At 40.1% G+C, this 15652-nt stretch overlaps 1 protein-coding gene across 1 annotated transcript; it reads right to left on the reverse strand.

The window, feature by feature from the left end:
• Window positions 1-1420: 1420 nt before the first annotated feature.
• Ghitm (growth hormone inducible transmembrane protein) lies at window positions 1421-15003 on the reverse strand. The gene is made up of 9 exons (XM_036199516.1): window positions 14876-15003; window positions 13391-13558; window positions 12356-12455; window positions 10858-10969; window positions 10294-10435; window positions 6939-7047; window positions 4864-5052; window positions 4340-4511; window positions 1421-2693 (listed from the first exon to the last, which is right to left on the reverse strand). The coding sequence occupies exons 2-9, from the start codon at window positions 13517-13519 to the stop codon at window positions 2609-2611; spliced, it is 1038 nt and encodes a 345-aa protein (XP_036055409.1). The 5' UTR covers window positions 13520-13558; window positions 14876-15003; the 3' UTR covers window positions 1421-2608.
• Window positions 15004-15652: the final 649 nt, after the last annotated feature.

Raw genomic sequence — 15652 nt, forward strand, 5'->3', positions numbered from 1 at the left:
CTCACAGCATATGACTACCTGCACATCCAGTCAAAACTCCAGAATGGAGGAACCTCTGAGGTCCCACCCTCCTAGAAATTGTTTGTAGTTGATGGCAGCTGAGGGAGTCACTCTCCATCAGGGACATATGCATATGGACTCTGAGTTATTAACCAAAAAAGGGGACTGAGGGACAGGGAGCACACAAGGATGTGGGGCACTAGGGGGAAGAATGAGTGAGTGTTTATGATAAATGTATAAAACTTTCAAATACTGAAAACAAACCATACAACCAAACAACTAAACAAAAACAACTTTCAAATACTAAACAAACAAAAATCCCCAAGCACAGAACAAACATGTTTGCCATTGACTGGAACAAATTGATGTACACTACTTTGGCAATTACATGCCTCCAAGCTTTGCCAAAACAAATTAAAAAACAAAACCCTTCTAAGCAATCCCAAGGACCTATGATTTTTAACCATCTATTTGTTATAACTTAAGATTTCAAGTGACACAAAACTTCCATTTTTGCCGAAAATCTATTATTTTGCAGGTCAATTCTATTCTGTGAGGAAAATACCTACTCATCCACCAAGATTATATCAAGATCCAAGAAACCAGGTTTTTACATTACCATTTCAGAATCACTGCGTAACTAATCACATTTTATATAACTCATTTTACAATCTTCACTGTCTCAGCAATGAAGGTGCTATAAAATACTATCATAAAGTAAAACAGTTGACAGCAGGCAAAATAGCTTAGTGAGTAAAAGGTGCATGCTACGGAGCCTGATGACTTCAGCTGAAACCTTATGACCCACATAGTAGAGGAAGAGAACCTTCAAGCTGTCTTGATCATCACAGGCTCACAGGACACCATGACATGTGCATACTCACACATGCAAAAGAACCCTTGATCTTATCAATTTCTACCTGACACCGCTGTTGAAATCATACTGTTGTTTATTGAGTAACTATACAAAATGAAGGATTAAACTTTGGGCTCTAAACTGCAACTGAAAACAATTAGGTGGTTTAAGATTTAAACTTAAAATGACAGTGAAACTTTATGGAGACTAAAAGACAAAAATTAGGCATTTAGTCTTTTTTACTTAAGGGGAAAAAAACAAAAACAGCAGCAACAGCTAAATTTCAGACAATGCCCAACCTTGTCTGAGTTTAGCCTTAACCCCACAGGGTAGATGTCTCCATCTTACAGACAAGGAAATTGGGTTTGGTACTTTGTCCCACATCAATTAAGAAATCAGTGAAAATTTGAGTTGAGATCCAAATGGAGACAGGCCACCCAGCCACAAGTCTCCCCATCTTACCAGACTGCAGTAGGTACTGAGGGGCAAAAGCCCAGGTTGCTTTCTTACCCAAGACTCCAGTGGGGTGGAGGTTTCAGAGAGAAAAACGTACAGAAATCACCATCTGGCTAGAATTTTTTATTTTAGAAATAAGCATTCTGTGTACTTTAAAATGATGAAACGAGTCATTTCTTGATTACTGTAATAAATATTTCTCAAAAATAGCAATTGTGTATATATTCATACAGACTACACTGAAGCCCCCTCACCCCCGCATAACTGACCTGTATCAAAACCTTACACATGTCACTGGTGTACATGGAAAGAAAGTGCTAAGGGAGGCTAAAGCCTCCCCATTGTAGTTCCAGTCAAATCTTTCCCAAGGTCAACTAAGTTGGCTTTGTTTGCTCATGCTTTACCTGAGAAGGAACATAGGAAGTCAACAGTTTTAGAAGAAAAAAGGCTCCCAATCTTAGCATAAGCCACAAAGAGGCTTTCCTGACAGCTGTCAAAAAAAACAGTGATGACAGAAGCAAGCATGCTTTCAATTAGACACTGAGAAAACACTCATCACATTTCTGCAACTACAAATAGACCATATATTTGAAAACAAATCTCGTGCTTTGGAGTATGTTAATAGTGAGTATAGTTTTAAGGACATTTGTTTAATATGATTTCACAGTAAAACTCATATACACATAATTCCACCAGGGAGTCTCTGAAGGATGAACAATCTGGACTATCCTGACAATGAGTAGTCAACACGGGAAAGAAAAATCTGTGTCTTCAGTCACAGACCATGAACAGTGGTCAATAGTTTCCACATCTCAGATGTCTCTCGTTGGCTCACCATAATCAGTGCTCTCCTAAGCATTCAAAATATGACTACAGGTGACTTTTTACCTTTCTCTGATCGCTATACCAAAACCTCTGATCTTAAATAATCTGCAATCTCCCCAAAATATGAAGACACACAAATTTGCTAAATTTTACCTATCCAATAAATTAAAAAAACAAAAAAACAAAAAACTTGAAATCTTGTAACACATTTAGTTCCCACACTTATCAAAGCATTTTTAAATTACTCAAATATGACAGGTAAAAATATATGTGCTTATTTGAAAGACACCTATTGAGTTTATTCTCTAAAAGAAAAAGCAAGCCTGAAGGGTGACATTACTGAACATTTTCAACATGGTGACAGGTTATCTTCCACACCTCAGAGGAGTTCTGCTAGTGCAAACTGTAATGACTATCTGCTCCTAATAAGCAAGCAAGCATTAGTGAGCAGAGACACCACAAGTGGTTACTTCATTTCTTTCTGTTGCCTCCAGTTGCTAGCATAGTTGCAACTCGCATAAATATATTTAATGTATCCATGTAGATTGTCAACATCCTAGAAAAGAAAATTATAGAAAGATGTGACTCTAATAATAAAGATGACAATCTATTTCTTAGTACAAAAAAAATGGGAAAAATAATACTCATTATTCCTAGTGTTATTAGATAGAAACTAAAAATACAATGTTTAAAAGTCAGCTAGAGTCCTAAACTAGATCAATGCTCAGTTTTCCTTCAAGAAGAATCATCTTTTAAATGCAGAACACAATTTTTAAAAGGATTATGTATTCTCTGAAATCCTACTATGAGGATCAAACCTGAGTGTTAGACAATGGCATAACCAAAACAAATCAAAGAAACACACCTTTAAAAACTTGCAAGACAGTCTGGCATTTTCAAATAGAATATATTCATTTCATCCCCTTTAAGAAAGCTGCTATAAAACTCCAAGTGTTATAGCAACATTTTAAAAAACATTTTTTTATTTTTAGTAAAGGAAAGCATTACTAAAAATGTGAGAGACACTCTGGAACTCTAGGCAGAATCCAAGAAAAGAGAAAACACTATTTTATATTATTGAATGTCAACTAAAGTTGAATGTCTCTAGCACAAACACAAGGAAGAATATTTTCAGAACTGGTTTCCTCTCCTTAAACATTCCAGTTAATTATGTGCCTTCTAACAGACACTACTTGTAACTGATACCCGAATGCTATACTCAGCTGCAATGCAATCAGTTTTCTAAGTAGAGAGCCCAAACTATACTCCAACAGAAGTAGTAAAATTTAACCTGTTGGAAGTCCCAGTACTGATCCTGTGTGCCCTTATTTGTAAATATAGTCCTCAAAGAATTAAGTGTGTGGTAATAGCACATCTTTAACCCCCAGCACTTGGGAGGCAGGGGCAGAGGCAGACAGATCTCTGTGAGTTCAAGGCCAGCATGGTCTACAGAACAAGTTCCAGAACAGCCAAGGCTTACACAGGGAAACCCTGTCTCAAAAAAAACAAACAAAACAGAAACAATTACAATGTGAGTTAGAATGAGGCCATATTGGAATAGGATATGTCTGGTGGCCTTCTTAAAATAAGAGAAATGGGGCTAGAGAGATGACTCAGCAGTTAAGATTACTGGCTTCTCTACCAGAGGACCTGGGCTCAATTCCCAGCACTCACATGGCAACTTTCTACTGCCTGTAATTCCAGTTCCAGGGGATCTGGCACCCTCACAGACATACGCAGGCAAAACACCAATGCACATAAAATAAAGCAAATCTTTTAAAAAAGTAAGAGAACAGACAAAGACATACAGCACAGGGAGAATGGCAGGTGAAGATGAAGGTGGGTATCTACTAGCCAAGGATCACCAGCAGTGATATACAGCTGAGACAGAGGATACAGTCTCTCAAGGCCTTCAAAGTTCTCCACCATGTTCACTTCACACCTTTAGTACTCTGGCCTTGAAAAAGGTTTTTTTTTTTTGTTGGGTTTTCGAGACAGAGTATCTCGTAACTCTGTAAATCAGGCTGGCCTCAAACTCAAAGACATCTGTTTGCCTTTTCCTCCCATGCCTGGCCTGAGGAGAATAATTTTAGGTCACCTATCTTATGCTACTTCACTATGATGGTACCTTGTGAAACTAATACAACCAGAACCAAAAAGCCATATCCATGTAATATGGCAGTAACAGTAAAGTTTACTTACGCATTGATGGGATCGTATTTTTGGACTCCATACATTGGTGTTATTTCTGCACGTTTGATTACTTTCTGAGTATCATACAGAAGGAACATACTGAAAAGAACTAATCCACCATATACTGCCACTGAATATAGAGTGGCACCAGCCACTGTGGTAGGAGGAAGGAACATAGACCCTGAAACAAGGGGAAAAAACAGAATGTATTTATATATATATATGTAAAAGGGATTTCTTGCAACTGCACTTAGAGTTTCCATTATTTAAAGCTACCTTGGTATATCTGATATTTGAGTAGGAGCTTATACAATCTCATGGATCACCTTTCCTCTAATGGGTTACGTGCCAACATTAGAGTAATTTCTAAGTCAGCTGATCACTTCAGACGTATTTAAAATGAATACTTAACCATGAGCTAAGATTTTATGATGTCAAATAAACACAATCAAATTAGTCTATCTTTTGAACAACTTTTTAAAATAAATCTTAATGCTTCAGGAACCCAAACCCTTCAAAGCATAGCAGCTTACCCAGTGAAGACACAAAGACAAGGCCCAGGCCCACTCCCAGGGGTGCTCCTATGTTCAGAAACTTCTCACTGGGTGCACACATGGCCACAGCAGAGAGGCCTCCCACAATACCAGCGGTGTACCATGCAGCCCTCAGGAGAAGAGGCCCCCCTAAGAATGTCAGAGGAGCCACCACTGCACCCATCACACCTGGGGAGAGAGCAAGGTCTTGTTAGAGATCTACCAAATGACCATCAAAGAGATAATGTCACTGTGAAGATTATCTTAACACTGTACTTTGTGTTAAATAATGTTAGTACAGTAATTTCATGTTAAGGTAGTTCTACCCTACCATCCATAATTATACAATCAATGGCTATACAAATTCTTTACTACATCAACACTGGGTCACAATTCAAATACAAACAGTAGTGTGCATTTTTAGTAACTGTTGGAGCCTCTCTAGGTTTCTTAGTGGCTTTACCCAGCAGAACTGCATATGAGGCTGACTGGACAACGGGCCTGAGTACCAGGTGTTTAGAAGGGTCTACACTTGGCTGTATTTAGCAAGGGGGAGGTCCTTGGCTCCTCACCTTGGCATTATTATAAAAAGCCCTTTTGAATAAAGCTCTGGGCCGGTGGATAAGGATCCAGGCCCACCCGAGTCTATCCTGCATTTCTGTTTCTCTCCCCTCTTTATTTCTACCTAAGTCTCTTATCCCTCATTCCTCAAGAATCCCTGGGGTAAATAAATGTGGGAGCTGGTCTCCCACAAGTAACTTTGTAAAAGTCTGTATAGGTCACTATTTTGATGAGACCACTACTAGATTTCACGATTACTGAAAGGAAGTATGTGATGGAACTCAGAAATGTAGAGGCTTCCCAGGCAGGCACTGGATTTGCCTCACCTAATAAGGAGCATAGAAAGAAACTTCAGTTGTCAGAATTGACAAAAAAACCTTCTAAAGAATTACAGGGGAGGTGGGCATAGTGGCTCATGGCTTTAATCTCAGTACCAGGAAGAGGCTAGCGTATCTCCTTGAGTTCGAGACCAGTCGGGTCTACACAGGACAGCCAAAGCTACACAGTGAGACCTTGTCTTGAAAAAAACAAAACAAAACAAAACCACATACATACAAAACCAAAAAAAAAAAAAAAAAAAAAAAAAAAAAAACAAAAACAAAACAAAAAAAAGAGCAAAACAACAACCTATTACAGGAACAGGAACAAAACAACAACCTATTTTAGGAATATGTTATTGCCAATCACCAAACATAAATGGAACCCCTCCAACTGAAGATTCCAGGTTATGAAATTATTTCAATTCAGAAATAATGTAGTTGCTTCCCCTAGTTTTCATGGTGCTGGGGATCAAGACAGGGCGTTGTGCAGCAAGCCTATTACCACTAAGCTACAAACCTGGCATCTGTCTTTTAGGATAGTGTCTCACTATGCTACTTAGGCTGTCTTTAAACTTGTAATCTCCCTGAATCAGCCTCCTGAGTAGGCATGATTACAGGCTTACACCAACAGACCTGGCTCTTGTTCTAAACTACTATTGTATAAACATGTATAAGTATACATAGTGTGTGTGTGGGCACACGTCATGCCATGTTGTGGAGGCAAGAGGACAACTCTACAGTTCTCTTCTATCTTTGCGTGGGGACCACAGGGGTTGAACACAGGTTACCAGGCTTGTGCAGCAAATGCCTTTATCAGCTGAGCACCTTGCTGGCTCTCAGCTCTTTTCTTATACACAGTGTATCTCACAGCATAACCTCAGAGCTATCTTAATACCAACCTTCAATACCAATACATTTAAAGCAAAGGCCTGGCAATAATGCACCAACAATGACTTCATAAAATTCTGTTTTCTAAAAATGAGGTTTACCAAGTCATTTACAACTGAAGAGCCACTCAAAAAAGGCCAAGGTCAAGGGACTGAAGCAGGAAGACAGCAAGCTGCAGGCCAGTATGGCGCACATGTCAAGACCCTGTCTCAAAACCTGAACAAAATAAAACAAACCAAACAAATAACAAACAGGAAAGTGAACACTATACGAGACAGTTTAATAAGAATTTGAAACAGAACATACCAGAATGAAGCATCCAAGCCAGATGCTTTGGGCCTGGGCTCTGATCATATGGTATTGATTGTACCAGCATTCCAGCTCCTATCATGGCTGCAAAGGTTGCACCAATTGTCTAGAAAATACATATTAAAAACAAACAAACAAACAAACAAACAAATCCTTAAAGTAGAAGCCCACAGACTCAAGTACAATTAATCACTATGAAGAATAAGAAACAGAATCCTGTTTTTCTCTAGTACACCTAGGTTTCTGGTTCATTTCAGCTTTAGTCAGACCACATTGGCAAGAGTGCCCTCTACTGTCACATGTAATTTTCAACCTGATGTAAACCTAGGAAAATCAAACAGCTGCTTTTGTGTGGAGGACAAGAAAAACCGATGCTGACAAACAATGGATTCTACTTCATTGTTTTCTGATGAAGTAACAATTACTACAAACTGCTCCACACATCCCTTGTTCACGGAAATTTCTAGTTGTTTATCTTATCTTAGTTGTATATTTTCCTCTAAAAATCCTTTTTTTGCTTTTTACCTTTCCACATTCTACATTTATATATATTATGATACTGAACTAGGACTGAATAAATGTTTCCTTAATTGTATCCACCGTGCCTTTAAGGATGCACTAATTCCAGCACTTGGGAGGCACGGTCAGGTGGATCTCTCAATTAAGGTCTGGCTAGTCTACATACTAAGTTCTAGGACAGCCAGGGCTGGCTGATACAAAGACCCATCTCAAAAAACAAACAACCCAAAAGCAACCAAACAAAACAAACCAACCCAACCAACAGAAAACATCCTAGCAGGCCAGGGAGATGGCAAGTTACTTGCTAAACCTCAAAGGTAAGCCTGAGGATCTGAGTTCAAACCTCAGACTACAAAGGAGAGGAGAACCAATTCCATAAAGCTGTGCTCTTACCTCTAGATGCAAGTAACCCACCCACCCTACTTGACTACCTGACTGACTGACTAAACTCATCTCAGAAGCTTTTCTAGTAGGCACTTTGCCCCATAGTGGCAGATGTCTCTCCTCCTGTTCCAAAGGCACTAGAGAAAAACTGTGCTTTCCTGCTTATCTATCTGTATCACCTCCAAAAGGCTCTTCCCTCCTTTCTGTAACATTTACCTAGCTTTCTCAACCATTTCTCTTAACTATTCTTAGGAGCAGAAGAGTGACATTTTGATGCAGAGGTTATGGTCTCACCATAAAGCTTCCTTGTCATCTTTGGTATTATATTTTTATGTACATTTTACTCTTTCAGAATACTCCTGTGTTTATTATGCTAAGCATCATTTTAAACTATTTGCTTTGATTCAAATGGACTTCCCTAGACAGAATTCACCTTCACCTATTCTTTGTCATGAACCTCTAGGCTAGAAGAGTCAGGATACTCACCTGATAAGTATGGTCCTTAGACTAAGTTCAAATGGCTATAGTACTATAATGGTTTTCCTCTTGGTGAGCATGGCTTTTAAGACTATGTAATGTCTATATTACCTTAAGTGCTCCTCTTGGAATATAGAATGTAGGAAATGTTTTGGATTCCAAACTTAACAGTTCTGGGTTCCCAACTATGGGAAACAGGTTTACTTAATTTCCATCTCTTTCCTCACCCAGTCTCACATTCAGTGTAGTTTGTGTTTTAATCCCTCATTTTGAGATTTCCAGGCACAGCTGGTGCACCTGCTTTGTGTCTCCCACATTAGTTCCTTTTTTTTTTTTTGGTTTTTTGAGACAGGGTTTCTCTGTGTAGCTTTGCGCCTTTCCTGGAACTCACTTGGTAGACCAGGCTGCCCTCGAACTCACAGAGATCCGCCTGGCTCTGCCTCCCGAGTGCTGGGATTAAAGGCGTGCACCACCACCGCCTGGCTCACATTAGTTCTTAACACTCAAACAGAATCACATTTTCTGCCACCCTAGTCTGTACAGTGGTCTCTGTTAGGTTCTTTGCCTCAGCTTGGAAATCAAAGATATCCTTTATAAGCATCTCTTCTCACTTGAAATTTCACTTGAATGGGACTGGAAACCACTTTACCCATTAGGTCTTCCTAGCTCCTAGCTCTTCTCCTTTGTCCTGCTGGACTGGCCTTGTCTTCTTCTGAAACAAAACATGTTTGCTAGCAACACTCCTGAAGAACTAAATACCAGGGGCTGCATAGATGGCTCAGCAGTTAAGAGCACTGCCTGCTCTTTCAGAGGACCCAAGTTCAATTCTCAGCATCCACATGGCAGCACACAACTGTAACTCCAGTTCCATGGAACCCAACACATATACATGCAGGCAAAATACCAATGCACATAAGAAAAAAAAAGAACTAAGTCTCTTTTACAGGACTGCCCAGATGGTCTGAGGTAGTCTTTCAGCTGACTTTTACCTCACTTTCAACTTTCTATGTCTTATTGCACATCCAATATGGTGCACTCTAGATTTCCTCTACCTTCCACCAGAGCAGAATCCATACCTGAAAGCACACAGTGCTAGCTAGCACAACAGCAAGTGCTTAAGAAATAGCCATCCACTTTGTTGGGCGGTGGTGGCACACACCTTTCATACCAGCACTTGGGAGGCAGAGACAAGTGGGTCTCCGTTAGTTCGAGGTCAGCCTGGTCTACAGATCGAGTTCCAGGACAGTCAAGGCTACATAGGGAAACCCTGTCTCAAAACAAAAACAAAACAACCAAAAACAAAAGAACTATCCACTGAACAAAGCACCTGTAAGGCAGGAAGCAAAGGAGTAGCAGCAGCACCATGTTAACTTGTTTCCTCTGACAGTGCAGACAGCTTGGCCTTTAGAGACAGGAAGTTCACACTGATCTCAAGGTGGATTTGCATTTACTTTGTTTTTTGATTGTTTTTTTTTTTTTTTCTTCAAGACAAGGTTTCTCTGTAGCCCTGACTATCCTAGAACTCACTTTGTAGACCAGGCTGGTCTGGAACTCAGGGATCTACCCACTTCTGCCTCCCAAGTGATGGGATTAAAGGCAAGTGCCATCATCACTAGGCACATTTACTTTATTTTTTACCAAGTGGGTACAAAACAGAAGTTGTTTGCTATCTGCTCCTAAGTTCAGTTTTTAACTCCTTTGATCTGATTAAAACACACATCTGATAACGAGTAATACAGTATTCTTAATGTCCTCTCCATTTCCCACAATATAGATTTTAGCAAATCTCTTTTTCTTCCCTATATCAAGAACTGAACCTACAGTTCAACAGATTCTAGGCAAGTTCTTTACCATTGAAATATTAATGGTACTACTTCATGAAATCTTTTGATCTTTATACCAAAAGCAACAAAAACAACCAATCACCCAGCAGCACCACCTTTCCCAGAAAAATAGCAAGTAGTTAACTTACCACCCAAGAGCCTCTCATCATGAAGTTCATGAGAGCAGGTGTTCTGGCTACTGCCAAGGCAGACAAAGCTGTTAAACCAATACTCCCTGATAAGTACATGTAAGTAGAATGAATTCTATCCTTCACATACTGAGGCCAAATTCTGTAAGAAACATGACAAGGTTAGTTCACAGAACTATGGTGTCAATTCTGAGTAAATCATTTGTTAGACACAAAAGACTCTGGAATAAATCACTTCAATGTTCTCAATCTAATTATGATGGAAATAATTTATGATATAAATATTCACATCTTGGAGCTATTTATGATTAAATGACATAAACATACATTGATAAAAAGCAATACATTTTCTCCTTGTCTGAAAGCATAACCTTGGTAAAAGATGCTTATATAAGCTTGAATAAATCTATGACAAATAAACGAAAGAGACTATATAACTATGCACATTCAAAAATGAAAACCAGACATGGCATTCCGAAAGTGACTAGAGCCTCAAGGATGAGGGAAAAAAGGGACCCCTTATTTGAAGGAAGGATTATGGTTGCTTGGGAACAATTTACTTACACAGCCTTTTCGATAGCTCCAATCTCATTAGACATTCCCAAGCCATAGTAGCACAGCGCTCCAAGACCAACAGCTGCTCCTCCCGCAACAAACCACCTTCCCATCTGATCAACTGCAAGCACAGCACCAAACACAGGCTAGGGTCAGCACATTTCAACTAAATGAAAGTGCTGGGGTTAATTATTCAAAACATTCAGGAAGGGATCAAATCATAACTGCTTCTTCACAGTAGTATCATGGGGATATAGAGAATTCTCAACACTAGGAGACCAGAAGGAAAGGACACTCTTGAAACAAACGTACAATAACTACTGCAAAGAATAGAGGAGCATTTTGGTACAGAGGCACATGTAACTGTTAAAGCACTTGGGAGACTGAGGCAAAAAATCATGAATCTAAGACCAGCAGAGTCTACATAGCAAGAACATATCCCAGATGAATAAATAAATGTTAAAAAAAATGGTATCAGTCATTCCACAATGTGCCTTAGGTATTAACCCAGGTGAAGCTTTAAGTGAGTCTACAGAATCAACAGAGAAAAATGCTATTAATGTTTATGTGCCCAACAAAGGGACAGACACTCTTGCTTTAAAATATTGAAAATTTATCAACTCTGAGAAAGGTGCTCATAAAGAACATCTCACTCCCTTCAACTTAAATTTGTTCACTAAGAATGTTACTAGAAAATCATGATCTGTTTTGTGGTCAAGCCTCTATCAGAAAGAAATGCTTTCCATTATACGTATTAGGGCTCTCCCCAGTATTTCCAAGATTGTTAAGTAGCAGTGCTTTTGTTGAAATAGTTTAGGGAAGATTAACAATCTGGTTTCAGAATCTTTGAAGCGAAGATCCAAACTATGAATCAAAATGACTTAAGATAATGCCTTCCTAGGGGCTGCAAATAGGACTCTCTAATTAAGGAGCCCTTAGCTGCTCGTTTTCAGAGGACCTGAGCTCAGTTCCCAGTACCCACTCTGGGTGGCATACAATCACCTATAGCTCTAGTCCCAGTATATGTGATGTCTTCTTCTGGCCTCTGTGAGCATTGGCACACACCTAGTGGATACTCACACATACACATGAATAAATATAAACTTAAAAAGACAGTGCTCTCTTAAAAGGACTTAGGAAAGCTCATAGACTCTGCTTGAATGAGTTAGCTTTCACTAAGATAGATCTGTTTTGAGCCATTCACAAACACATGCTTGAATGAAGATTCTAAATAACCTGAAACAAACTTCCTGAACAGGTTCTACCATTTTAGATAATAATGATAATAGTCTCCCTGCCCCTAAAAACTGTAAATCTTAATATAACCAGCAAATATCAAACCCAATACAAAGCACCACTCTTTTTTGGATTATCAGATTTCCTTAGAAGTGTGACCTTTCTTGCAGAAAATGCACATACAAATGTTTGAATGTATTTTCAGGAAGTTGTTCATGGACTTCTTAAACACACCTAGCAGCTTCATGTTAAGTATTGAACTTACACCTACTTTTAAAGATTTTTTCCATTGATGGTTCCAAAGCTGCCTCTTTCAGTCCTTGGTCAGTTTTCCCACGGTGGATCCTTACTCTTGTCTTGGCAGCATATTCCTGACATATACAAAAAAGACATGTACCATTCAGACCAACAGTATGTCAATAAAACAGAGGATCTTTTTACACTAATACAGTATCAGTATAAAAGTTAACTAAAATTAGATGTAGGTTGACCTGTGCTCCATCTCTGAAATGATTATACAATATTCCCCAGGCAGTGAGGGTTGAACCTAACACCTCATGAAGTGCAGGAAAGCACTCAATAATTTAGCTAGTTCTTTCCCAGTAGTAGTAAAGTTATTTTAAGAGGAAAAAAAATCTACTTCTAACTACTATATATTCTCTTTAATTACTTCATACCTAAAAACATACACAGTATACTCATTTAAATGCTAGAAGTCAGAGACCTATTAGTTGGCTTGCAATCTCGGCACATGGCAGGAGAAATCACTATCTGGAGGTCAGCTAGTTCTATCGACTTGAGATCTTGTCTCCAAGGAAAAAGCCTGTTGCCAAAGAAAATAGGTCTTTCTTGAGAACCTGACAGATTTTTGTCCTCATCTAAGCAAAAAACGATAACATCATCTTTAGTAACTAATTGATCAGCTGGACCAACCGGTAATATCTCTGGGTTTTAGGCATCTGACTACAGTTCCCACTTACAATCCTTTTGTTGTATCATGTAACTCAATTTCCCAATGTTTACTCTCAGTTTCCTGAGTGAGAAACTCCAAGAGACATAAGGTATAAAATCTCTCATCTGTGATAAGGAGAGACTGGAATAATGTAAATCGATAGGGAGAACGCTCACTGGAAACTTTACTGTTGCTTTACTTAGTCACTGTTACAGTAATCACTAAAGAGTAAGCTAAGCACAACCAGAGAATCTCACAGGCAACTCACAAATTAACCAATCAAAAAAGGAAAGAAATCCTAAAACAAAAAACCTGGATGGGGGTGGAAACCCATGTTGAAAAACCATTCTTTACCCTGCTGTGTGTTAAGAGCCATTGATTCTTTGTGATGGAATTCTTCACAAGTGGGGAGGCCTTGGTGAAAGTGGGCTGGAAAACCCTGGAAGGTAGTGTCCGGAGACACACGAGCCTTGCAACCAGCATGGTGGGTGACGCACCGGTTCACTAAGCAGATCTGAAATGCTAGTTAAAAAGGTAGAGAGAAAACAATTAAGTTAATTGAGAAGGGAATAGAATAACCAAAGAAGAAACAAATCAAGGTTCTGCAGAAGACAAAACAAAACAAATCCCCACAAGAGCAGCCTCATTAACTCTTAATGTTGAATCCGCCCCTTGTTCCTTCTAACTCATGAAATCCAATTTTGAATGGGCCACCCAACAATATAAATCCCAGTTTAATTAGATACATGCAATGCAGAATGAATGTTATTATGTTAACACAATTACAAATTCTGACAGATTTTATAATTGTAGTGTTGACTGATATTTATACCACCACTCAATGAATAAAGTTAAAAGAATCTGTGAAATTTTTCAGCACAGGAAAAACATTATCCAAGGAAAAGATGATTAACCACTTGAGGTCAAACTGTACAAGACTAAAAGACATCTACAGAAGCCAGGCACGTGAAATGTCTAGTAAATATTTCAAATATTAAGATACGACAGACATATTTAATTAAGTTATTTTATTCCACTACTACATAACACCCGATCAAAACAAACATAATTGCCCAGCTACGTTTCCCTACTGTTAAGACTCCTGGTATCCTCAACGGGGTAAACAAACAGTTCTCCCCCAATTGTCTAAGCTCCAGGAAGACTGTACCAGATAAATGCCTACTCGGAAGTCTTTTGTAATGCTAAATGCACATTTCTGGCCAATGAGATATGATGAATCTTAGGCAACTAACTATCCTTTGGTACCTCTTTTCCTCCATTTGTAAATACAAGAAAACTGGACCAAAGCAGAGCCTTGGGACTTTGAAATCGCTCAAGATTTACCTTAAAACTCTGGGGATGTAATGAGAAAGAAATCTTAACCAGGATCTTCAAAGTGAAGACCGTTACTTCAAAATACCCGAGAGTCTTCCACAGGAACTATGAAGTGCACAGAACTCTAGGCATCTGACCTTGCGGGGAGAAAAAACCGAGGGCCCTTCTGGTACTTTCATGCCGTTACATCATCTCAACCTGTCGCTTCCTCAGCCTACTGACCGCACGGAGACCCAAGTCCGAGGGGCCTTACGTGGTGTCCTCCTTATTTAAGGGAGGGTTCTGGACTTCAGAAACGGGGCCTTGGGCTCGTTTTGTACGAACTACAGCCGGCCCTTCTTGAGGTTTCCTGGCGCACCGGTGCTCGGGCGCCTGGTCCTTCCCTCTCACCGCTAGCCTCCGCGTCCACGCACCACCCCACGGCACCCTCAGCCCGGCCAACGAGGTGGGCCGCGCGGGGCCCGAGGGGCTGACTCGGCGGCTCCCTGCCCAGGAGGACTGTACCTCAGCTCCGGTCACCTCTACCGCGGGGCTCCCCTCCGGGCCAGCCAAACCGAGAGCGCGCGACCTCCCTCTGCCCGCTCCTCCGCAGCTGCGCGGCTCACTGCGTGACGCAATATCCGGACAGGAGGCAAATAGTCCAAACAGCCAATCAAGGCCAGGCCTCTGACGGAAGGGCGGGCGCAGTGGGGGAGGCGGGGTCTTGGCTTAGGGATGGGACCAATGGTGATTTGAGGTCAGAAACGTCACAGTCAGCGTTCATTTTGGGTGTGGGCTGCGAAGCCGACGCGGCCATTTTAGCGCTGGGCAACGGAGGTTTCCTTTCTGTTCACTGTCAGCGGGCCCCTGTTAACAATGAGAGAAGGATGTGATGGTGTAATCCCAGCACTCGGAAGGCAAAGGCAGATGGATCTCTGTGATTTCAAGGCCAGCCTGGAATTACTTTCGTTGTTGGATTTAGGTTTAACAATGAATCTTCACGTATAAGTTGGATTTTAATTCTATTTGAGAGTCATCATAAAACACGTTTTACATCGAGAACAATTAGTTTGGGTTAATCGTATGATCGTGGCGGCTGCCACGATATTTACCAACCCTAAGAGGTATAACTTAGTCAAACTTTCGTTGATTGCTTGACTTTCATCACTGCTGGGTCCCGTGGAGCTGTGGCTAGACAGGATATCTTGAGCTATGTGATATGTACTTGATATCCTCTCCTTTTAATTCATCATGTGAATTTTAAGGGATTTGTGAGTTTTGCATGTGTTAATTTACCTCCAA

This window comes from Onychomys torridus, chromosome 9 (assembly GCF_903995425.1).
Source record: "Onychomys torridus chromosome 9, mOncTor1.1, whole genome shotgun sequence".
In the NCBI taxonomy this organism is placed as follows: Eukaryota; Metazoa; Chordata; class Mammalia; order Rodentia; family Cricetidae; genus Onychomys; species Onychomys torridus.